Here is a 25,174-nt window from a genome sequence, read left to right as displayed (position 1 = left end):
AATGATGCTCTGCTGTAAATCCACTTTTGATATAAAAATGTGACAAACTGATAAAACCATAAGATATAAGAGTGGATGTATAATTAATTGTGCGACAGGATGTTGAGACTATCCTATAATGACGAGAACTAGTAAAAAACAGTGATACCTTGCTTTTTCAAAATATATTTGCAGAAAGGATGTTCTAGCAACAAACTTTGAAGCCGGTGACCCCAAAGAAACGGCAGTCCTGAGGAAGGTGCTACAGTATCTATTGTTCTACGCACCGAAACGCGTCGACGCATTTGTGTTTCATGTAGAATCCAAACTAGGTCCAGTGAACAATTGATACACTTATAAAAATAGTACTATTGATGTCACTTCCTTATGAACTAATGACCTTTGGATCAAATAATTGAGAGTGGTAGTAATATCATTAAGCCACGGTGTGCAGGGGTTCGTTGAAAATTGCTTTGTGTTTTTTATATTATAGAAATTCTTCTTTTTACTGTAACTTTATGAATTTTTTGCAAGTAACTTTTGCTTCAAATGATTGATGTCTAATATTGGATCTAATAATCGGTGTGCATATATAGGGAAATGTAATGAACTGTGATGATTGATTGCTTTGATTAACTGTTTTTATTATATCTTTTCAAAGATCGCCCTTTGAAATTTTAATGTGTTATTGTGTATAACTTGTTATATTTTTATTAAAAAGACTGTGAACGTTCCTATTTTTAGTGTGGAAATTTAAATTCTTTGGTTTAGCTTTTCCAAGCTCGAGGATACAGTGTTTAAATAATATAGGTATGGAGTTTCAATAAGGCCATACATGAATGTTCACCCAGGGACTTCTCTTTGACTGAAAACCACAATCAACCAAGATTTAAGGTGATTTAAGCGCACATGTACTGTTGGTGCTGTAGATGACAGAAGAAGCCCTCCTTATTGTAGCATGCAACTGAGTGCAAAATGACATAACTACCCAAGCTGACTGAACTCACCTGTTTCCAGGTACCAGAGATCCTTGCAGCAAACCTGATTGTTCCATGCTTTCCGGTAACCATCCCGGCCACTCCAAATGTACAAACGGGTGTTGATTGCCACAGCACAGTGGCCTGCCCGTGCGCGGGGGATGTTATCCTCTAGAGTATCCATTAGAATGTGCTCCCAAGTCATGGAGTCTAAGCAGACCGAACATCAAAAATCTGAATTAGAAATCTACAATACACATGGGTAACTCTTTGTTGTTTCTATAGTTTACAGAGACGCATATACTTGCTGAATGCAGCAAAGGCAGCTAATAACAGGATTATGAAAAGGAAAAAAGCAAAAACAGCAGAAATTAATCAAATAAACTGATTGCTAAAATTGTTTACCGAAGGAAGTTACGCAACAGTATCGGGAGCGGAATGTCAAATCAGCGCATGTCAAAGGAGCTAAGGAAGTAGGCATTTTCCAAATTAGGGATCAGCTACACAATTACATAAACGGAACTCCGCACAAATACAGATGTTATCCCATAAGAGTATTGAGCGACATGTCAGTTGTATCTAGAGAGGCTGTAACAGAGATTTTCTCCAGCGACACATAGAAATTCAATGCCCCTGGCCTCCACAGCTATGGCATAAGTATGCATGATTACTTTCTGAATGAGAAGTAGCTAGTTTTAAAGCAGCATGCTTACCTAGATTGAGGCATGCCAATGTGTTGGTACACTTCCACTCCTTTTCATGAGTCGCCACCTTAACATCGTCCATTACAAGAGGCACCCAGCCTCCAAAGACATACATCCTACGGAAGGAAAGAGGGATTCCATGAGCAAAGCAGGGAGACTGGATGGTATAGAGAATTAAACAGCACAATCACTTTTTACTTTTATGGGGAGGCATATATCAAGATTCTCAACTTACTTATTGCTGATGGTGGTGGCAGAGTGAAGACTTCGCGGGAGAGGTGCCACCCCACTGAGAGTAGGCTTATTCCATGTCAGCGAGTCTGTATAAAGAAATTGGTATACATTTAAAACAGGAGTATTCTAGTCTTTATGGTGCACAAGAGGCAGCAAAACATGCATGGAAGGCATATCAATTAAGGATTTGGGGGAGGACATGACTCCAGGTAGAAAGAAACTCCATGTGTTTCCCTTTCGACTCCTCTTCAATTTTGCTTTTACCAACCAACATACGAAAAGCCGAACCAGCTACTCAAGGTTTTTCATAACCCACCACTAACTCAAGCCGGTCACAAAAAAATTCATACAGAGCACTCGCTCCACTATTAAATCCTCTCGCGGTTCACAACTTGTGTCATCTGGAGGGACCCAAATAATAGTTGTTCCACATTATCGCCTCTTTGATCTACATGTTTTAGCTGTAAAGTCTTTCTTAATTGAGATTCTGTGTCACCAAAGGGGTACCGGCAGTACACTACAAGGAATTATGGTGTTGAGCTGGAAGGAAACGCTAAAGGTCGGCGCCTGGGTCACCTCGCAGGTTGGAAGCAGATGCCTGAAGTGAAAGGTCACCCAACCGACTGAAAGCAGACACTTTCCCCGAAGAAAATGGTAAAATGGTACACTGAAGTGAATAGTCACCTGGCGGGTTGGCAGTAGACGCATACCAGAAAGTAACAAGCATTTACAATGCAATGGTTTTGCCTTTGTTAAAGTTAGAGCTATTGGCATTGCTCTTGACATTATTTTTATTTATGTTTTTTTTAACATAAATAAATGGCATTGTCATTTACAATGCCAATAGCTTAATCTCTCGCAAATGCCACACACAAACACCCACAGAGAGCCCCCCACACACACACACAGCGCCCCCCCACACAACCACACAGCGCCCTCCACACATACACCCACACAGAGCCCCCCCCACACAGAGCAGAAGTATGCTACATTTAATGCGAGTCACAGGGCTTTAGATCTCATCCACAGAGGATACCAGACCCTTCTGGTGTGCATTAGTTATCATTCTGCGCAGTCTGTATTCGATCCATCAATCTCGGCGTCACTGGAGAGCGCGAGATACCCGGAAAAATAAACTGCGCGCGCATGACGCAGCCCCCACCTCCCAATCCTGACAGGATCATCAAGTTTTCGCCTGCGCCGAAAAGATGCGCAGAGCGCATCTTTGGCGAGGCAAAACCTAAAAATGAAGGTAGGAATAGCATGGCCAGATCCAGCACGCATTTCACGGTAGGACGCACACTTTACCCATTTCCATCTGCAGGTGGTCAGTACCTGTATGTAGGATGACAGCAGCAGTAGGACCGGTACCTCCCGTTCATGCGCGCGCCGCCCCTCTCTCACACTGTGTGCATCGGGCAGCCCAAAGTTACCCAGTCATTCATTCACCAGAAACGGGAACTTTCCGGCTGCCGAAAAACTGCCTGCAACCTGCCCACAGCCCAAACCTCAACCCGCAGCGCTTTATCTGCCACAGAGAGGGCTGCCCCCACACAGCATGCTTCTAAAGAAGTTTCTATTGCCCCCTCCCCTCTCACCCCCACACAATAACCCTATTCATCCCTCTCCATTCAATTGCGAGCAGAGCACCACTGCAGCGGCACCAGCCCGCAAACAAAAGGAAGAGGAGGGAAGGGGGAAAGTATCGCAGCCACGGAAGAATGCAAAGTTACACCAGCTTACCCCGTAGATTCGCCTCTCTTACGGGTCTGTGGAAAGTGGCAGCTGCTTTCCCTAAACGCACATGCCATGAACACCGGAGGGTCTGTAAAGTGGACTCCACACAGATGTTGCTGCTGATGATGAGGTCTGTGCCCTTTCTAATGAGTTCGCTGTTAGTGCTGGACAAGTCCACAGACGTCCCTTTTGTCGGTTCCTGACAGGGACGGGGAAGTCACTGAGAGGCAGCGAGTAGCTCTGAGCAGCACGGGACATACATCCGAAGCAAGCCGGGAGCGCACAGCGGCTCATTCAGAGCACTCACCCTACATGACTCGCTGGAATGCAGTCTACTCCCGGGCCGAACCACTCGCGCAGGAACTCCGGGGAGCGGCGGACTGTACCACTCCCAGTCCCCACGTCGCCTTGGACTGTCTCCTGGCTGCGGCCGGCTCCTGTGTGCAGGGAGCGGCCGGCTGGTCCCCTGAGCGCCTGCTGGCGATTAGAGCTCTGATTGAGATTGCTGAAGTGAAAAGAAAGCACTCCTTGCTCACATATGCAGACTCTAATTACATTTCTGGAAGCAATTACACCTTTTTCTTTTTTTTTTTACCCACTAAAACTTTTTTTTAGGATTGGGCATCATGTTACTTTTCAGCATTTGGCATTGGTCGTGCCCCCCAAGTTAAACATGCCTTCCTCCTTTCATGCTGCATTTGTTTAATTCGAGACAGCTTTCGGACCCACCGCCTCTCGCATCTGATAAAGAGGACGTCCTGCAGCTGGACTGGGAGCTATGCTACATGTGGAAAACAATAGCAGCCTGATGTGCTGCTTGCAGCACGTGGAAGTATTTTACATTTCTGATGTGCAAAGGACCTTTTACTTGCCGTTGTCGAGCTGTCTTTTTTGTGTCCACGGCTCTTACTGAGCCTGCCACTTCTCAATAGTCTATGATTTTGGAAATGTTTTATTGTGGTCAATTTGTTTATATTGCAGAAACGACGCTTTAATGCTGGCCACCAGGGAACATGTGTTTTTAATTCTAAACCACCGTATGCATTTGCATGCATAGGCACAGTAGTTTAGCTGGTAAAATGCAAAGATACCATGCATGAAATTTTAAGCAGTTTTGGCTTTTCAACCAACCGCACCTTGCATTCTGAGACTCGTAGTTTCACTTTTGCGATTCTGATTATGTGATTAAAAGCCTCGGCATGCAACGCAGTAGTGCCGGCAATGCCGGACCAGACACGGGGGCGTTCCCGGACCTAAAAATGAAGGTAGGAATAGCATGGCCAGATCCAGCACGCATTTCACGGTAGGACGCACACTTTACCCATTTCCATCTGCAGGTGGTCAGTACCTGTATGTAGGATGACAGCAGCAGTAGGACCGGTACCTCCCGTTCATGCGCGCGCCGCCCCTCTCTCACACTGTGTGCATCGGGCAGCCCAAAGTTACCCAGTCATTCATTCACCAGAAACGGGAACTTTCCGGCTGCCGAAAAACTGCCTGCAACCTGCCCACAGCCCAAACCTCAACCCGCAGCGCTTTATCTGCCACAGAGAGGGCTGCCCCCACACAGCATGCTTCTAAAGAAGTTTCTATTGCCCCCTCCCCTCTCACCCCCACACAATAATCCTATTCATCCCTCTCCATTCAATTGCGAGCAGAGCACCACTGCAGCGGCACCAGCCCGCAAACAAAAGGAAGAGGAGGGAAGGGGGAAAGTATCGCAGCCACGGAAGAATGCAAAGTTACACCAGCTTACCCCGTAGATTCGCCTCTCTTACGGGTCTGTGGAAAGTGGCAGCTGCTTTCCCTAAACGCACATGCCATGAACACCGGAGGGTCTGTAAAGTGGACTCCACACAGATGTTGCTGCTGATGAGGTCTGTGCCCTTTCTAATGAGTTCGCTGTTAGTGCTGGACAAGTCCACAGACGTCCCTTTTGTCGGTTCCTGACAGGGACGGGGAAGTCACTGAGGGGCAGCGAGTAGCTCTGAGCAGCACGGGACATACATCCGAAGCAAGCCGGGAGCGCACAGCGGCTCATTCAGAGCACTCACCCTACATGACTCGCTGGAATGCAGTCTACTCCCGGGCCGAACCACTCGCGCAGGAACTGTGATTAAAAGCCTCGGCATGCAACGCAGTAGTGCCGGCAAAACGGGGGCGTTCCCGGACCTAAAAATGAAGGTAGGAATAGCATGGCCAGATCCAGCACGCATTTCACGGTAGGACGCACACTTTACCCATTTCCATCTGCAGGTGGTCAGTACCTGTATGTAGGATGACAGCAGCAGTAGGACCGGTACCTCCCGTTCATGCGCGCGCCGCCCCTCTCTCACACTGTGTGCATCGGGCAGCCCAAAGTTACCCAGTCATTCATTCACCAGAAACGGGAACTTTCCGGCTGCCGAAAAACTGCCTGCAACCTGCCCACAGCCCAAACCTCAACCCGCAGCGCTTTATCTGCCACAGAGAGGGCTGCCCCCACACAGCATGCTTCTAAAGAAGTTTCTATTGCCCCCTCCCCTCTCACCCCCACACAATAATCCTATTCATCCCTCTCCATTCAATTGCGAGCAGAGCACCACTGCAGCGGCACCAGCCCGCAAACAAAAGGAAGAGGAGGGAAGGGGGAAAGTATCGCAGCCACGGAAGAATGCAAAGTTACACCAGCTTACCCCGTAGATTCGCCTCTCTTACGGGTCTGTGGAAAGTGGCAGCTGCTTTCCCTAAACGCACATGCCATGAACACCGGAGGGTCTGTAAAGTGGACTCCACACAGATGTTGCTGCTGATGATGAGGTCTGTGCCCTTTCTAATGAGTTCGCTGTTAGTGCTGGACAAGTCCACAGACGTCCCTTTTGTCGGTTCCTGACAGGGACGGGGAAGTCACTGAGGGGCAGCGAGTAGCTCTGAGCAGCACGGGACATACATCCGAAGCAAGCCGGGAGCGCACAGCGGCTCATTCAGAGCACTCACCCTACATGACTCGCTGGAATGCAGTCTACTCCCGGGCCGAACCACTCGCGCAGGAACTGTGATTAAAAGCCTCGGCATGCAACGCAGTAGTGCCGGCAATGCCGGACCAGACACGGGGGCGTTCCCGGCGTCCCGTGACGTCGGCAAAAGCCAAAGAATGTCGGGAACGCCCCCGTGTCTGGTCCGGCATTGACGGACAGGCCCCTCGTCCAATGGCAAGGCTCCGTTTACGGAGCCAGCCAATCAACGACGAGGGCCGACCCAAAGCACCCTACAGTTCTCAACAGGATTTCGCCTGCGCGGAAAAGCTGCGCAGAGCGCAGCTTCCGCTAGGCAAAACCTAAAAAGCTTATACTGGAAGAAAAAGGTAACCAGGCTGGGCTGGAAACAGCTGCGTGTCCATGGCACGAGGGTGGAGGCAATTACAGAGCATTGAATGTAGGGCACAGTGCTTATGGGTATGGTCAGGAGCTCTGAATGTAGGTTGCTCGCTGGAATGTTAAGGCAGGCACAGGTTAGTGAAAAAAAGAAATGGTGTTAAAGGATTGCTTGTAAGTTGGAAATTGTGTAAATAAACTAGGACATCAATTCTTCCATAAAGACTAACAGGTGTGGTCTCAGTTTGTGGGACCTGGGAGGGCGACTAAGGTTGGGGATGGTCTTTGCTATGACCATTGATATTACGGATGTGGTGGAAGAAATTTGTTCAACCCAAATGACTTTGGTGCAGGCAGGAAGGCCAAGCGCAGTTCAGAGTGTGGTTTTGCGATTTATTGCCAGAACAGCGAAGGAGCATATGGTTAAGAGGATAGGTGCACAGTTTTGTTTCTCTATCACTACACTGCAGCTCCACAATATGCCTACAGAACAAGACGAGGCAACTTTAGTGTGCTGCTTGCCCAATTGCAGGCAGATTGCCTTCTGAAGGCACTGGAGGAAATTGGTCTACAGACATGGACCATGAATAACCCCTTTGTTGAGCAATGAGGCAGAAAGGGTAGGAGAGTGCAAGCCCGCAGACCCTTATCTTGCGGAGACTATTCACATTTTGTTCAGTAAATGCTGCACATAAACCAATCAATGAGCAGTTGCTCAACCTGGCAGCTTGACTGCCCGAACCTTTTCTGGGATGGGAGGAAGAATTCCAGTCCCAATAGCCTGGAACCATGTGGTTACAAGGCTACCGCCTTTTCGGCAAAGGGCCTCAGGAAGCACGACAATGGGCATTAGGAAGCCTTTGGCAAGCTTGAGAAATCATTCCATAAACTACGGCGTTGTCAGCCGTTTCTGCAGGGCATTCTCCATTGAAGGATATTCCAGTTGGCGAACACACATTGGTATGTAAACTTATGAGAAGAGCGAGAATACAGAGATTCCACAGAGCCCAGGTATTCTTGTCTGTGGGAGGTCAACTGTAGGAAAATGCCTATTTTTGACCAAGTGTGCACCGGGTTCCTGCTAATCAGGTACCCAGGGGATGTGTTCTTCCCCTAAAACTGTACCTTTGCAACCCCATTTGGCACCTCTGGCCACATGCAAGTCCCTTGTAAAAGGCACCATGGGTACCAAAGGGACTGTGACCAGGGCAGGCCTTTAAGTACTGCAGCACATATTGTACCACCATTAGGGGTCCTGTACCTTAACACACACACACACACACACACACACACACACTGCCCTTGCAGGCTGTGTGTTTAGGTGCAGAGCAAAGTAGAGTCGACATGGCACACATACCGGTGGGAAATGCCTAAAACCAACTGCCTATGGGTGCACTATACCACTGGTGAGGGTACAGGTGCATGAGCCATGTACCCCTACAGTGTCTAAGTCCATTCTCAGACACTGTAAGTGCAGTAAAGCCATAAAGAGTATATAGTCTGGGAGTCTGTAATTACGATCTCCACAGCACCAGAATGGCTTCACTGAAGTCTAGGAAGTTTGGTATCAAACTTCTCAGCCAATTAAACCCACACTGATGCTAGCGTGGAATTTAATTTCAAATGCACTCAAAGGGCATTTTAGAGATGCTCCCCTGAAAAACGGCGTAACTAGAGTCCTGGCTGGGTGGGATTACTTCGTATTGGCTGCTGAGAAATAAAGTGTGGAAAGTTTATGCATACCCATCAACTCGGTGTCCTTCATGGCGCAACTTGAATTCTCGATAACTAGGACATTTTACATTCATCCACAACTTTTTGAATACAGTAACTTTGCACAATCTTAATACTGTTGAGGCCTTTCAGATATCAAGAGTACTCACATTCTGCATAAACAAGTGAAACCGAGATTTGAACAGACTAACCGATGTCCAGCGTCCAGAGATCTCCAAGCCTACAGCCACTCATTCCTCCATAAATCACCAAGCGGGATTTCTTGCTGTCCTTCTCCGTATAGACCACAGCAGTGTGAGACTCTCGTGGTGGAGGAAGAATGCCATAAGTGATTGGTATGTCCCAGGAGGCCACACCAGACCCTGGTCTCAGCTCCAAAATGTAAAGGTCATTCAGGTACCTGCGAGAAAACAAACATTACAACATGGCAAAGACTAAAAGGTCATACCCAAACTGAGAACTGCTACAATGAGCAGAAACAAGGTTCACTGTGCTGCTCTCATCATTACATAGAACAAGGCAATGGCATAACCAGAAAGGGGTAGCAAGTGTCTTCCTTCAACAAACCTTTCCTCCTTAGTTAGCCTGGTAAGGGAGGCTACACAAATCCCAACACTACCTGTGCCTTGAGCAAAAAAGGGGCAAATTTGAAGTAAAGAGATGGACTAGGTTTACAAATTGATTGTAAGCAAGGCCTGTAATCATTTTCTATAAATTGGTGACTGGGAGCTTTGGTTTTGACTAGATTTTGAGTAGATAACAATCCTTCCGTTAAACTCTTCACACTCGAGCAAATACAAATCAGAGTATGGAAGGTGTGGACTAAGGAACAAAATAGAGATGCATTAGTTGAGCAGGCTAGCTCCCATTACCGAAGTGGAGCAAGGCTTGTACAGCGATGATGACTAACCACCAAAAATGAATCAGCTTCAATCCCCACCTAGAAACATGGTCCTTCAGTGAAGGTGTTTTACCGTGGAATGTTGTTCTTTGGGTCCTCACTGTCGTTGGCCAGACCACCAAATAAATAACACTTATTTCCAACCAAGGAGAAGCTGTGACCCAGTCGAGGACATGGCGGCGGCCCATTCTTGGGGTTTTTTGCCTTCAGCTTTTTCCATTCCCATCTGCTCGCCTAGAAGAGGAAAAATCTTGTTTCAGAAATATACTAAAGGAAAACCATTTGGAACTTTTATTAAAAGCAGTAATGGAGATGGCAAATAGTGGAAGATGACTGCGTACCTTAAGTGTTGCACAAGTAGGTGTATTACGGGTCCCTACAAATACAACAGTGCAGTACTTGCTTAGCTCTTTACAGCTGTACGTTAATGTAAACCCTGGTTATCTGTTCAACTCAATACATGCCTCATCCAGAGTTCCCCTACCCTTCTCCTCCCTTTATCCCCGCCTCTGTAACAGCAATCCACCCTACACCTAATTCCCTTCCCGCTGGTTTTCTACAGGTTTCTTTTTTTGTTATTCATTAATGCACCTGAATAAGTTCCACAGAGCTTTATCCCACCTGAAAGCCTGTTCCTTGGCCTCATTCATTATTACTCTTTGCCCTCACTTTCTTTCCCAATTGAATCCTCTTTATCAACCTTCAAGTAATCAGGGCGGTTGACAAATGGAGCACAAACATGCAATGTGGTCATTGCAGCAAAAGAGGAAACCACTGGGGCACATGCCTAAGCCCGCAAAAACAGAAAAATTACTCATACCTGCAGCTCAAACAGGTCGTTGCTGTACTTTCCGTACTCCACCATCCCTCCAAACACCAGTAACCTGGTGCCATCGCACACAAAGCCATATGCCGCACATCCAGGAGGAATATCGCCACGCACGGCTGGGATGAACCATTGGTTTGTAGCTGAAACACAAAGAAATCATTTGTTAGAAGAACCACTTCTTTCTCCCAACAATATACAAATCAAGAGCAGTAGAATTGCCACCAAATCTTATCTTTATTAACAGTAATTATCAGTTCTTACAAAAAATGCCTTCAGCCAAGGCAATAAACTAATAAGCAGGGTTCATGGTTTTATGGTAGTAATTCTTTTTAACATATCTTGTCCATTTTAACCCCTTCCCTGCTGCAGTCGGCAAATGGCCGTCGCGAGCACTGCCTTCGTAGTGCTGCGCATGTCCATTAGCCGACGCGGCCCCGCCCGCACCGCAGTGGAATTAACGCCGCGGTTAATGGTATTTATCCATATTTATTTTGTGTTTTGAGAATAGTTACAAAATTGTTTATTTCCATATTTAAGTCTCAGATCTGAGGTGTAGGAACGTGGATGCCTGTCACATTTGAGCAAATTAAGCAGCCACATATGACCAAACACTAAGCCTATAGGTACATGTCAGCATTATACTACAAATATATGTTAACGGGGCGGAGCTTGCCGGCAACCGTGATGGCCACTTAAACCCACAGCTCCGCCACGCCGCTTTAAAATCCTTAATTATCCTGCATCCAAGATGTAAATGTAAATGTAAAGCTCATTTATACCGCGTTAACAATCGCTGCAAGGAGCATCTCGGCGCCAATGAAGGACAACCAGATGTAAAAGTTGCCTTACTGCTTAAAGAGACCAGGACCGGAGTCACACTAGTGCTCTGGCGGTTGAGTCTGGGAGATTGTAAATCCAGGTTTTCAGTTGTTTGCGGGAATCAGATTCCTTGTCCAGTGCTCTTAAAGGTGGGGGGAGGGCATTCCATGCTTTAGCACCCAATACCGCTAGGGATTTACCCCCACGGGTTTTAAGTCTGAACCCTGGAATGGTCAAAAGATTGGCATTTGAGGACCGTAGTGCTCGAGTTAGGCAGTATTTTACACATTTTTTCCTTCGGTACAGAGGGCCTGAGTTGTGTACAGCACGAAAGGTGATTGTCAGTACTTTGTGCAGGACCCTTTTTGTTATAGGCAGCCAGTGTAGTATATTGAGGGCTTTGGTTGCTGAGGATTTTCTTGGCCATTTCAAAACCAGCCTTGCCGCCGCATGCTGTACCATCTGGAGTTTATGGGTGACCGCCTTATTAGTACCAGCATACAGGCTGTTGCAATAGTCAATGCAAGAAGTAACTAATGCGATTGTGACGGTTTTCCTTGCTTCGAGGGGCAGAAAGTCAAAGAACTTCCTGAGCAGTTTTATCACCCCAAAGCAAGTGCCTGCCACTTTTGACGCCTGATGTTTAAAAGATAAATCGGCGTCAAACTGTACCCCAAGGTTACGGGCCGAGGAGGTAGTGTGGGGTGGTATCTCTGCCTTCTCGGGCCACCACAGTCTGGGGATAAATTCGTTTTTTGGGCCTATAGACATGATCTCGGTCTTGCCTGTGTTGCATTTTAGGTGGTTTTTCCGCATCCACTCAAAGGTGGCCGTTAAGCAGCACTTACGTTTTTCCTCCCAGACCTGGTTATCTTTGTCCATGACCAGGATCAGTTGAGTATCGTCGGCATATGCTATTACATCTATGCCGTAGGACGATATCAGCTGTATCAGGGGTGCGGTATAGACATTGAATAATGTCGGACTCAGGCTGGAGCCTTGAGGTACTCCCGTTGACAGTGACGTCTCACTGGATCGGAATTCCCCCAAGGTCACCACTTGTCGCCTGTCACTAAGAAAGTTTGTTATCCACTACAAGGCAATGCCTTTAATGCCAGATGTTATTAGCCGGTCAATTAAGATAGCATGTGAGACCGTGTCGAAGGCCGCCGACAGGTCTAATAATATCGACTAATAAGAGCGACCGCAACAACACCCGGTCCTCCCCAGAGCACCCGATCCACTTGGGAGCCAGAGAAGACTGCTTGGTGGAGCCACGGAGAGCATACGGATGTTACAAGACCTGAGCCCGACCAGCGCGACAGCAGGCTCGAACTCCTCGGGCTGGCGTAGACTGCCAGTCCGGTGTGCGTAACACGACGTGCCAGCTGCGAGAGGAAAGAAGGGACGGGCCACCCCGCGGGTCGACCAGAAGCCACAAACGCCGGCGAGCCTTTCAGGCCCTGAGTCGCGGTGAGCGCATCAGTGGGGACACCTGGGGCCAAGTTCACGGCCCCCCCCCCTCCCCCACCTGGAGCCAATACAGTAGCGAGTGGGGGAGCACCGTGAGCAGAGACGTGCTGCCGGCGGATCCCGGACCAGGCCGAGAAGAGCAGAAGTAGTGGAGGTCTGAAAGACCCGCGAGGCAAGCACGGTGCAACGCGAAGGGGCCTGGGGTGCTGGTGGGTACGAGTGGCCGCCCCGAGGAGACCCAGACACAGGTGCAAAGTGAGCGCTGAGATCGGCCCCTCAGATTGGAACTGTAAATGTAAATGTAAATGTGCTGGATGTGATATACATTGCGGACGCAATCGACCTTGGAGTGTGATACAGTGCCACGGTGCCATAGGGACAGCGCAGGGTGCAGACATGACTCGTAACGCAGGCCTGAGAATTTTTGCGAGGATCTGGAACCTGCTGCGTGTGCCTCTCCCCCACTGGCGGTGGACCGACGACGGCATTAATGACTGCAGAGGGTGCGGCGGAAACGGCCTAGGGTGCCCCGGGGCCACAGAGTGAGGAGAGCCGCGAGGTGGGAGTAGACACTGCGACATAGAGCCCCAGGCGAGGAGGGCCTGCATACGCGCTGCACCTGTGGCTACGGGTGACTACGACGCGGCGCACCGCTCTTGAAAGCTCTGGGGTCTTGAGAAGTAACTTGGCCACTGATCCCGCAACACCAAGCGTCGGAGGCCTGCGGGGGAGCAACGACCTAGAGCAGCACACGCTGTGGAGGCCGAGGGATTGGCCAGGTCGAGCCCGGAACACGGCACCAAGGAGCGACAGGCAAGATGGGAAAGGGCAAAACGCAGAGTAAGCTACCCTTTTCACAGAGACGCTTGCAACAACAAGAGTCGCCAGTGGCGGACAATGCAACGGAGCAACTGGAAGAGGAGCAGGAAACCGGATTGGACATAAAAACTCTCCTGTTATCGATGGAGAAAGGGTTGCAGACAAGTATTTCATCGCTGGGCACCAGGATAGACACACTGACCTATAGGATGGACCGCATGGCAGAGCGCTTGGATAAGCACGTGGAAAGGCTCGACATGACGGGGCGTAGAGTGACCAAGGTCGAGGAGGCCCAGACTGAACTGGACGTGGGGCATAAAAAGCTTGAAAAAGTCATGCAAACCTTACAAGACAAGATGGAGGACTTAGAAATCCGTTCACGGTGCTGTAACCTCCGCATTACAGGACTGCCGGAAACTACCTCAACAGGACCCATGGAATTATTCGTGGAGCGACTGCTTACCACCTTGCTAGGGGAAGGGGTATTTTCCACGATGTTTGTGGTGGAGAGGGCGCATCGCACGCTGGGCCCACGCCCACGCCCGGGCGCTCCCCCACGTCCTATAATAGCGAAACTCCTTAATTATAGAGATACGGCCCTACGACTAGCAAGGACCCAACACATCTCTGCAGTTTGAGGGTTCAGCCATTTCACCGTATCCAGACTTCACCGCCAGGGTACAGGAGGCACGCAAACACTTCATACCATACAAGAAGCGGCTCAGGGATTTACGCCTAGACTATGCAATGCTGTACCCGACGAAGATCAGGGTCAATCGGCAAGGACATTCGCACATCTTCACAGATACAAATGCATTACAGAAAGCACTGAAGAACTGGGCAAAAGATCCGTCTAACAGAACTGACAAATCCAATGCCGAGGGTGGAAGCAGCAGTCCACTAGACGAATAGGAATGACAGGGGTGGACAAAGAGGCGTTCGCCAGTGGTGAGGGTTATCCCACGATGTTGACTTTTCCCCTCTTCGCCCCCTGCTCATTGATACACGGGGGGGGGGATGCGGGTCCCAGAGCCTAAATTGCAAACCAGCTGTTAATATGATGTGTGTCTACAGAGAGCCTGAACTTAGTGCTGAGATGGGAGGGAGGAGGACGGGAGCGCACCAAAACTTGACTGTTGCATATTTCGTACCAACGTTCATTGGGTGCATTATACGGCGTGGCAGGGGGTGTGACCTGGGAGATAGAATGTGCACTATCGGATAATTGAAGCAGACAGGCGACCTCGGCCCCAGCGCGCAACGCACTTTGAGGTGTTTCATGTTTCAATTGAGTGATCGAGAGCACGGGAGGGGAGGGGGGGGGGGGGTGGGATGGGGTTCGGCCAGACCAGGTTGGGGGAGGTCGTCTGTCGGAGGGGGGCGCTGGTTCCATGACACACACGGTTGTAGAGGGGAAGAATTTGAGATTCATGTTGCATGCTTTGCCTGATCATACTGCCTACACTAGAACTAGACTAACTGATTACGCTGGCCAGACTAGGTTCTTACACGAATGGCTAACACAAACCTAGAGACAATTAACGGGGAGGCTGAGGAGTTTAGGGCACTCACACGGAATGTGAGGGGTTTGAATGACCACCGTAAAGTCAGAAAGGTTTTAAATTACCTGCAGCGTCAGAGAGTGGACTTAGCACTCCTACAGGAAACTCACCTTCCAAACACTAGTAGAATGCTTCTTAGCAGGGGCCTGGCGGGCAACACTACGGTGGCTGGGTTTACAACACACTCCAGGGGAGTACTGTCCTGGATCAATTCCAAATCAAAATTAGTTTTATCCTTAGTGCGGGCTGACCCAGAAGGCTGATTTCTGATATCACGATGTACTGGGAAGGGGTGTGATTTTATAGTAGTTAATGTCTACGGCCCAAACTACGACTCGCCGGATTTTTACAACTCCCTAGCACGGATATGCTGCGCATACACTACAGCTCGCATGCTGGGGGGGGGGGGGGCCTAAACTTGGTATTAGACCCAGCATTGGACAGGTCTGCAGGCCCACCACGCCGGCCGTCCGCGGCCGCGCTAACGGTTCAGATGGAGCTCCTAACACTAGACTTAGTTGCTGTGTGGAGAAGAAGGCACACAGCAAAGGGGGGTTACACGCACTATTCAACCTACCATGAGATTCATACTAGAATAGACTACTGGCTCGTATCATCCTCGATCATGAGACACATCAAAGCCTGCGCGGTGCTCACCCGCACCCGCTCTCATCACTCACAGTTGCTATTGGTGCTGAAGACCCCGGCGAAAAGGATACCGCCATTTACATGGCGCTTTCCTCCGTACTCATTGCTCGATGAGCAATTTCGGGGGGAGCTCACAGAGGAGGCATAGCCATGTCCAAGCACTCGAGTGTCCTTATACCTTTCCGCCAAAGGTTGGGTTACTTAGAAAAACAATTAGGGGAGCTAGAAAGACGACAACAGAGCGGCCCACGGCGACAAAGAGGCTCATAACGGAATATAATGAAGCGGACAGGAAGTCCAGCACATGGGAAAATATGAGACGGACCGGACATACGGAGGGAGGGGGGGGGGGGGGGGGGGCCTAGCTCCCTTTTAGCCAGGGTACTGAAAGGCGCGAGAGGCAGAAAGACTATCTGAGCTGAAAACGGCTTCCGGTGACATTGTCACAGATGATGGTGAGATAGACTAGTTCAGGAGTTACTACTCGGAACTTTACTCCACCAGATCCGGAAGTGTCGAGGAAGACATGGAGGACTAGCTGAGCCATATACAACTACCTATGCTTACGAACACGCACCAGGAGATTTTAATGCTACCCATAACTATTGATCCGGCACTGACACTACTAGGCCACTCCAGAGGACTTCCGGTAGCGGTAAGACGCTTGGCTGATATGGGCATGCTTATAGCCAGACAGGCGGTAGCTTTGTGCTGGATGAGAGGGCCACTCCCGACGGTTAAGAGATGGGCACATGACATGTTGTACTGCTGCACGCAGTCTGAATGCTACAGTGAGCTACTGCCCCCCACAAGTCGCCCGAAGAATGTCTGTGGACTGTATCAGGCACATCTGAGAAAAAGGGATATGGAGGATACCAACGAGGAGGAGGTAGAGGGTAACGCATTGCCAGGCGCGAATGACAGCAGAAGACATCTAAGTTTCTCATTACAGAGGCATTACTGATGGACGCACAGGAAGACCCGGGCACGCGGCGAAAATGTGGAGTTGAGTGGACAGCAAGGGTATCACATAACAGCTTATGGCGGGGTCCTCTGGAGTCCTCATCTTGTGGGCAAGCTCATGTGTGCGAGGCTAGGCACTCATGCAACAGGACGGGCCATTCACACTAACAGTACACCACACCGTTGGCAGGGTTTAGTGGTAAAGTATCGATACCACTAGGTAGGATTGGGGGAGGGGTGGGGTGGCCAAGTTGGAAGGAGGGTGGGGGGGGGGGGGCAGGGAGTTCAGGGTTTGTTTAGTTGGGAGTATTCTTAGACTCAAGGGGTCGAATGTACATCTGGATCACAGTAGGAGCTTACATATAAGGGAGTGGTAGGATCTCACCGCTCAAAGGAACGGGCAGGCAGGGAACACCAGGGACATCCGACCTTGCTGATCGCGAATGCCCATTCTGAGTGCGACACGCCGCCGGACCCCCGGGATGTCGGCTACTTGGCTGGGTTGCTAATACTATGCTGCCGGCCTACGGGCTGTAGGCTACGAGCTGTGTCTGACACCATTGTGATTAATAAAGGTTTTGAAAACTCAAAATAAATAAATTATATACACACATACATATACATATATATATATATATATACATATACACATATATATATATACACATATACATATATACACATATACATATATACACATATATATATATATACATATACACATATACATATATATACACATATATATACATATATACATATATACATATATATACACACACACATATATATACACACATATACACATATATATACATATACACATATATATACATATACACATATATATACACATATATATACATATACACATATATATACATATACACATATATATACATATATATACATATACACATATATATACATATACACATATATATACATATATATACATATACACATATATATACATATACACATATATATACATATACATATACATATATGTTATGTTATACCGGGGTTTTATATAGCGTGCGGCTACTCGAAAGAGTGTCCCGACGCTTTGAATTGCACACTAATCTCATAACACAACAGGGAAAGAAAATAAAAGACAGAGAAAGGAAACCTAATAGGGCCAGAAACTAAGAGGTAAAAAGCCAGATTTTGAGCCCCTTCCTAAAAGCCAACAGGTTAGGAGTGCTGCGCAGGGGCACAGGCAGTTTATTCCACAACTGAGGCGCTAGTAATTTGAAAGAGCGACCTCCGATGCGAGCTCTCTTCACACGAGGAACCGCAGCAAGAAACAAGGATTCTGACCTGAGCGACCTGGCGGGATGGTAAAAGGTCAGCCTTTTCTGAAGGTATTTTGCTCCGGAGGCGTGCAAGGCTTTGTGTGCCAGACTAAGAGTCTTAAAAATTATCCGCTTCCGGACAGGAAGCCAGTGCAGAGCCTCCAGGAGGCCCGAGGCTCTGGCACGGCGAGATAGTCCAAAGATGGCACGTGCTGCCGAGTTCTGGACAACCTGTAACCGTTGAAGCAGGTATTCTGGCAGGCCGAGATAGAGGACGTTGGAGTAGTCAATTCTCGAGCCTATAATCGCCTGCACCGTGATCTTCCTGTGTTCCTCCGATAACAGGGGAAGAAACTTGCGTAGCATCCGGAGCAGGCCAAAGCAGGTGCCAGTGAGACCGATTACCTGTGAGCGTAGTGTGAGGCCATTGTCGATCTTAATCCCAAGGTTTTTTGCCACCTGGGACGAACTTGCTGGTGGAAACATGTTCTCAGGCCACCACACTTTCCAGTCCGGGTCCGAACTGCACCCAAAAAAGAGGACCTCGGATTTATCAGAGTTGCACTTGAGGCTGTTATGTTGGAACCACTGAAACACAGCCTCAAGGCAACCCTGGATCCTACCTCCATTGAAGTCCGCACCCCTCTCACAGGTGAAGAGGAGCTGGGTGTCATCGGCATACACATATACATATACATATACATATACACACATGTTAACATATGCCTATATTTAAGGAAGTATTCTGTTTTTTGTAAACTCCCCGTGCTGTCTATCTGCTCAGCTTTTGCCTGGAATTCATGAAGGACGACAGCATGGCGAGTCAATCACAGGAAGCAACATTTTCAGTATTGTTCCGCTTTTGTCTGCGTTTATCAATGTAAAAAAAAGTTACACCTGGGAGCCTTAAAACACAAGTCCCAAGCTAGCACTCCCTTCAAAAGCACTGTTTAAATCTCAGATATAGATTTATCTAAATATACACACATACACAAGCTCATAATAGAAAGACAGAGTCAACTGAAACAAAAAAATCAAGCACTGGCGTTGCCAATAGGTCTCGCAGTAGGAAAGTTGGAGCTATTACAATTGCAAATAACTGCCTTTTATTTTTATTTTCATTTTAAAAACATAAAAGGCTTTGTCATTTACAAAACCAAAAGCTCCAACTTTCCTACTACTGCGAGACCTATTGGCAATGCCAGTGCTTGTTATCTTTAAAAGTTTTTCAATTTAAGCCAATCTACCACTACATTAGAGGTTTTTTCCTTCTTAAAGGAAGGTTGAGGCCTGCCACACCGTCCGCTGTGTCAAATTGTGCAGGCTGACGTCACTCCCTCCCCCCTCGAGTATACAGACCCCTACCCATGGAGATTGGTTAGAAATACAATACTGTTCGCTGGAAAACAAAAGTGCGTTTCTCGGAAGTTTTAGGAAGCGAAATTTACAAGCGTCCACATTCATCCAGCACTCCACGAGATAACAGTGGTTTCAGGGGGAGTAATACTTACCTGGCTTTCCATGACTGTTGAATGCTGGGAGTTGTAGTTTGCCGACGCAGCTACGACGCAATTCCTCCAATCAACCTGACCCACCTGGATGGCCACCAATGGCAAGACGCCGTTTTCTACTTAAAAACGAATTGGCAGATTTGAAGGTGTAACAGGCATTTGAAAAAGACATGGTTGTCGAAACGCGTCATGCCACACTCTGCTGGAATAAAATCCTTTCCTGAATTCCCCGCTGTGTCTCTCCGGTTCTTCATGCAGGAATCGTCTTTTTTCATTCAAATTGCGTGTCAGCCCCTGGGCGCGTTTGAGCAGACCAGTCTTCTGAAGTGGCCGGAGGCACAAGGGCAGCTACGGCAAATTCTTTAATTATCCAAGGTATTGGAAGCACTCCGGCTCGCCGCTCTCCTAATCAGCAAGGCTCCGCTGCAGCCCAGCAGTCCGTGACCTCACGGAGAAGTCAGGATCACGGTATTCTTGGCTTCAGGAACAGCGTTGCAGGAGTCACTAGCGGTCAAGACGCTTGGGGAATCGGGAGAGGAGAAGACTTCAGCAACAGCACAGCCTTTTCGTTTTACAAGCGTCCACATTCATCCAGCACTCCACGAGATAACAGTGGTTTCAGGGGGAGTAATACTTACCTGGCTTTCCATGACTGTTGAATGCTGGGAGTTGTAGTTTGCCGACGCAGCTACGACGCATTTCCTCCAATCAACCTGACCCACCTGGATGGCCACCAATGGCAAGACGCCGTTTTCTACTTAAAAACGAATTGGTAGATTTGAAGGTGTAACAGGCATTTGAAAAAGACGAAACGCGTCATGCCACACTCTGCTGGAATAAAATCCTTTCCTGAATTCCCCGCTGTGTCTCACCGGTTCTTCATGCAGGAATCGTCTTTATATATATATATATCTTTATATATATATATATATATATATATATATATATATATATATATATATATATATATATATATATATATATATATACACATACACACATATACATATACACATATACACATATACACATATATATATATATATACACATATACATATATATATATATATACATATACACACGTTAACATATGCCTATATTTAAGGAAGTATTCTGTTTTTTGTAAACTCCCCGTGCTGTCTATCTGCTCAGCTTTTGCCTGGAATTCATGAAGGACAGCATGGCGAGTCAATCACAGGAAGCAACATTTTCAGTATTGTTCCGCTTTTGTCTGCGTTTATCAATGTAAAAAAAGTTACACCTGGGAGCCTTAAAACACAAGTCCCAAGCTAGCACTCCCTTCAAAAGCACTGTTTAAATCTCAGATATAGATTTATTTAAATATACACACATACACAAGCTCATAATAGAAAGACAGAGTCAACTGAAACAAAAAAATCAAGCACTGGCGTTGCCAATAGGTCTCGCAGTAGGAAAGTTGGAGCTATTACAATTGCAAATAACTGCCTTTTATTTTTATTTTCATTTTAAAAACATAAAAGGCTTTGTCATTTACAAAACCAAAAGCTCCAACTTTCCTACTGCGAGACCTATTGGCAATGCCAGTGCTTGTTATCTTTAAAAGTTTTTCAATTTAAGCCAATCTACCACTACATTAGAGGTTTTTTCCTTCTTAAAGGAAGGTTGAGGCCTGCCACACCGTCCGCTGTGTCAAATTGTGCAGGCTGACGTCACTCCCTCCCCCCTCGAGTATACAGACCCCTACCCATGGAGATTGGTTAGAAATACAATACTTTTCGCTGGAAAACAAAAGTGCGTTTCTCGGAAGTTTTAGGAAGCGAAATTGCCACAGCCCATTACAAAACTGTCACCTTTGGGAATTCTAAAGCTGAACAAGATGATGAAACAACTTGCTATAAATAGTAACTTTAAAAACGTGGTTGAAAAGAATTAGAATTAAAAAAAATAAAAGGGAAAAATGTATGTAAAAGAACAGATTTCACGGGCAGGGCTGGCGCAGAGGCTGCGAATGGGGCACGCCAGCCCGTGGAATCACCGTGGGGCACTTTAGTGCCCAGTGTCACGCGCCTGGCTGGGGCATGTTAGTGCACGCCGCCTCGGAGGCACTTGTCCGTGCGATAAGCACCAGTGCACAGGAGGGGGGTCAGATATGTTATTACATATAGTGTGGGTGGCTTGTGTTATCATATGGAGTCTGTTGGGATTTTGATGGGGCTTGGCGCGTGGAGTCGGAGTAAGACGTGATTACATGGCGTCTGAGTGAGGTCTGATGTTACACAGAGAGGGCTTCGGAGGTGTATTGTGACATCCGGGTGTGTTCTGCGTGGGACATCTTATGTGAATCTGGCTGTAAGTGCCAGTACGAAGGGCGAGGGTGGGTCCAGCTAGTGCTGTGGGACGTGTTACTATCTCGAGTCTGGGCGAAGTGTGTTATGTGGAGGCTGGGTGGGATGTGGCATTACGTGGAGTGTGATTGGGACGTGATGGTATGTGTAGTTTGGGAAGCCTTAGTACATGTGGTCTGAGTGAGATATGTTATTACTTTGAGAGTGGGTGGGGCGTGTGGAGTCTGCGTTGCATGTTCTGTTTATGTGCAACGGGTGAAACATGGTATTAGGCTGGGTGGGCGTGGGTGTAGGATGTGGTAACTGGTGTCTAGGTGGGATTCATTACTATATGGAGCCTGGGCGGGACGTGTAATAATGTGGCATCTGAGTGAGGTGTGCTATTATCCAGTCTGGTTTGGATGTCTTATGTGGACTCTGGGTGGGTTGTACAAATATGTGAAGTGTAGTTTAGATGTGGTATTAGGTTGAGGGTGACTGGGAGTGTGAGCAGGATATGTAATTTGGGTGGGATGCGTTACTATTTGGCATTGAAGTGGGTGTGTTATTATGCAGTGTACGGTTTGGATCTGCTATCTGGAGTCTGGGTGGGTTGCGTTATGCGGCATTGGAGTGGGTGTGTTATTATGCAGAGTCTGGCTTCGATGTGTTATCTGGGGCCTGGGTGGCAAATGATATGTGACATTGGAGTGTGTGTGTTGTTATGCAGAGTTATCAGTGAGAGGCGGGGCTTGGAAAGAGTTTTGCGGACTCTAACGTTGAGGGTGGCATCACCGATAGTGAGGAAGGAAGCGCAAAAATAACTGAAGGGCAGAAGTTTCACGAACCCGACGGGATACTAAATATTACACAGCACCTCAACTTCATGTTACTGGCGTAACTGAGGCTGAACCACAACATGAAACGTGGTCCCGCTAGTGAAACGCAATGTGTTTCAAACACAATGCACATCCGGTGGGCCCGGAAATTACGGTAGTACACTGTGTTTGCAGAACGCTGGGATTGTGTAAAGATCGTTGGGTTGTTTTGAAAAGATGGTCTATGGTGAATCCTCTAAGCAGAAATAAAAGCGTGCGCGTGTAGCTAAAGTTAAGGGAGTGGCTGCCATACTGAAACATGAAGCTCAGTGCCTGTGAGCAGGGCGCCAGCCATACAGACAAGAGATAGGACCTAATGTAAATAAACGCACGCACGGAGACAAAGTGAAATAATGCGTCACCAACACGTACCTGATAATGCAGAGCGGCTGGGAAACTGAAAGTACGGCCGGCAGTCCAGGCATGATTAATTAGGGGAGGAGAAGCCGCAGAGCGCACGCTGGGCGAATCCCTTTGATGTGCTGTGCGGCCGTGAATGCGCGTGCTTGTTTGGTCGCGTGATTCACGTGAACTTAATGAAAACCGCACCAAGAAGCCCTTGGTTTGACGAGGATTTCGAGCACTTGAATTCTCGCTCCGCTCAATGCGCTTGCGCGCATTGATAGGTCGCGAGACCTAAAAAACCATGGCTAGATAATAAGGATATGATCTTTAAAAGGACAAACTCTCCACACTGGCAGTAGTAGGTCATACAGCAATCTAATATGTACACAACATAGCAACCAGTCAGCCATGGCATGTGTGACATAATGCAAATATATGTAGGATTTGTGTAAGTTAACTGCTAATCTTCAAAATTACAACGAATGTATCCAGAATAACCTTGGCCGGCCACTTACTATCCAGATTCCCACTCTGGTTTGTGTCAATCCGATAAGCCCTAAGCTACTCACTCGTCTTCCTGCATGACCCAGAAATAGCAAGTACACCCAATGCTAGCTTTATTTTCAGCCTGCCACCTAGGGCTTCTGCCTGGAAAATTTTACAGTGAATTTCAACAAAAATGCGGATTCAGCCCATTTACACTTTCTGTGCTCATGACGAGCTCAGCTCGTCATGAGGCACGGTTCAGCTGTGCTCATGACGAGCCGAGCTCGTCACGGCCGTTGGAACGTTCGCACGGGAGGATAATTTCCCAGCTGTGCTGAACGTTACAAAACGGGTTTGGCCGCGACTAGCTCCGCTCGTCATGAGCGCAGCGCCACCGTGACAAGTCGAGCTCATCACAAGCACAGCAGTGCTGCGTGCGCCCCCCCCCGGACAGCAGGGGAATACGCCCCGCAGCGAAGGGGTTAATTCCTGCCACTTCCAAGCCAATAAGGCTTTCACTGCAGCAGGGTTACACTTGGCGAACATGTAGAAGAGTTACAATTTGGCTTAGCAGTAACCCTCACAGTCTGCTACACGTAAGGCTCCCAATGGAGCTAATCACTAGGACCAGGCCTCCCAGCTAATATAGGTCACACGATTGTCAGTTAGTGCTCCATTGAATCTAGAACCCCCTGAAGATTAGGGTTATGGCTACAATCAAGTCACTTGACTGTAAAAGGGCTAGGCTCTTTGGATCTAGGCCACCGGACAACCAGTGAGTTCCCACTTAGTTAAGCAGAACGTAGGGTGTCCAGGTTAAGTGTGCTGTGTGTTAAAGGCCACAGTCACACACTACCTCTCCACCACCAGAAAACAACCACTGAGCAACAATCAATGGGATCCTGGGCTCTATGGGATAATAACCAATGTCTGTCCTACTGTGGACTACAAGATGAAGGACTAAGCAGTTCTCACCCCATTCAAATCTGTGCCACCACTTGACATGTATGCATTGTCCAGCATTTCGCCAATCAATTGTTTCATTTGCATAGGTCACCACAGCTATAATGTAAAAATGTCAAGAAACGCAGTCACTTCCGAGCTCTGCGTTGCGACATTCAGTGTGTCAGTGACGTTGCAGGGTAAAGGAGCAGCTTTCCAGCCAAACTTGGGAAGTAACCAGAGTTCCCTGCTTCCTTTTTTGAAAGCATATAATGTATGAAAATTCCTGTGAAACCATGTTGGTATTAACAGCCTCCCTAACAAGGCACTCAGTATTACCTTCTCATTCGTATTCCAGTCCCATTTCTTATGCATGAGCAGTTGACCTGCTCCACAGAAATTATTACCTAGCCGAGGTCAATACTTACCCCAACATGGCACTGCCTACCCAGCACACATGAAAGGGAAAGCATGTCACAAGAACATACTGCTCTCTTTCTGCGCTGCAGAAAATATTACCTAGCAAGGGTGGGTAAGATGGTCATGCTTTTTGTTGAAGGTTTTCACATGTTTTTACTTACGGTGAGACTTGTTTAGCAGTTTGTGTTTAGGAGACATGGCCGCCCTGCACAGCAGATGTTGGTCCTCGTTTCTGGGCTGCGGCACCAAGCTTT

General features: G+C 47.7%; 1 protein-coding gene across 1 annotated transcript in view; it reads right to left on the bottom strand.

The window, feature by feature from the left end:
* Positions 1 to 25,174, bottom strand: part of HCFC1 (host cell factor C1) — a 167,512-nt gene that overhangs the window by 95,040 nt on the left and 47,298 nt on the right. Inside the window, exons 2-7 of the mRNA XM_086940255.1 lie at positions 10,440 to 10,588; positions 9,693 to 9,853; positions 8,910 to 9,118; positions 1,896 to 1,980; positions 1,670 to 1,776; positions 987 to 1,166 (exon numbers count right to left, since the gene is read on the bottom strand). Coding sequence (XP_086796381.1) covers positions 987 to 1,166; positions 1,670 to 1,776; positions 1,896 to 1,980; positions 8,910 to 9,118; positions 9,693 to 9,853; positions 10,440 to 10,588 — 891 coding nt within the window. The remainder of the gene's footprint in view (positions 1 to 986; positions 1,167 to 1,669; positions 1,777 to 1,895; positions 1,981 to 8,909; positions 9,119 to 9,692; positions 9,854 to 10,439; positions 10,589 to 25,174) is intronic.

The sequence above is a fragment of the Lissotriton vulgaris genome, chromosome 10 (genome assembly GCF_964263255.1).
Source record: "Lissotriton vulgaris chromosome 10, aLisVul1.2, whole genome shotgun sequence".
NCBI lineage: Eukaryota > Metazoa > Chordata > Amphibia > Caudata > Salamandridae > Lissotriton > Lissotriton vulgaris.
Note: the sequence above shows the minus strand (reverse complement) of the source record. Positions and strands in the feature narration are given on the sequence as shown.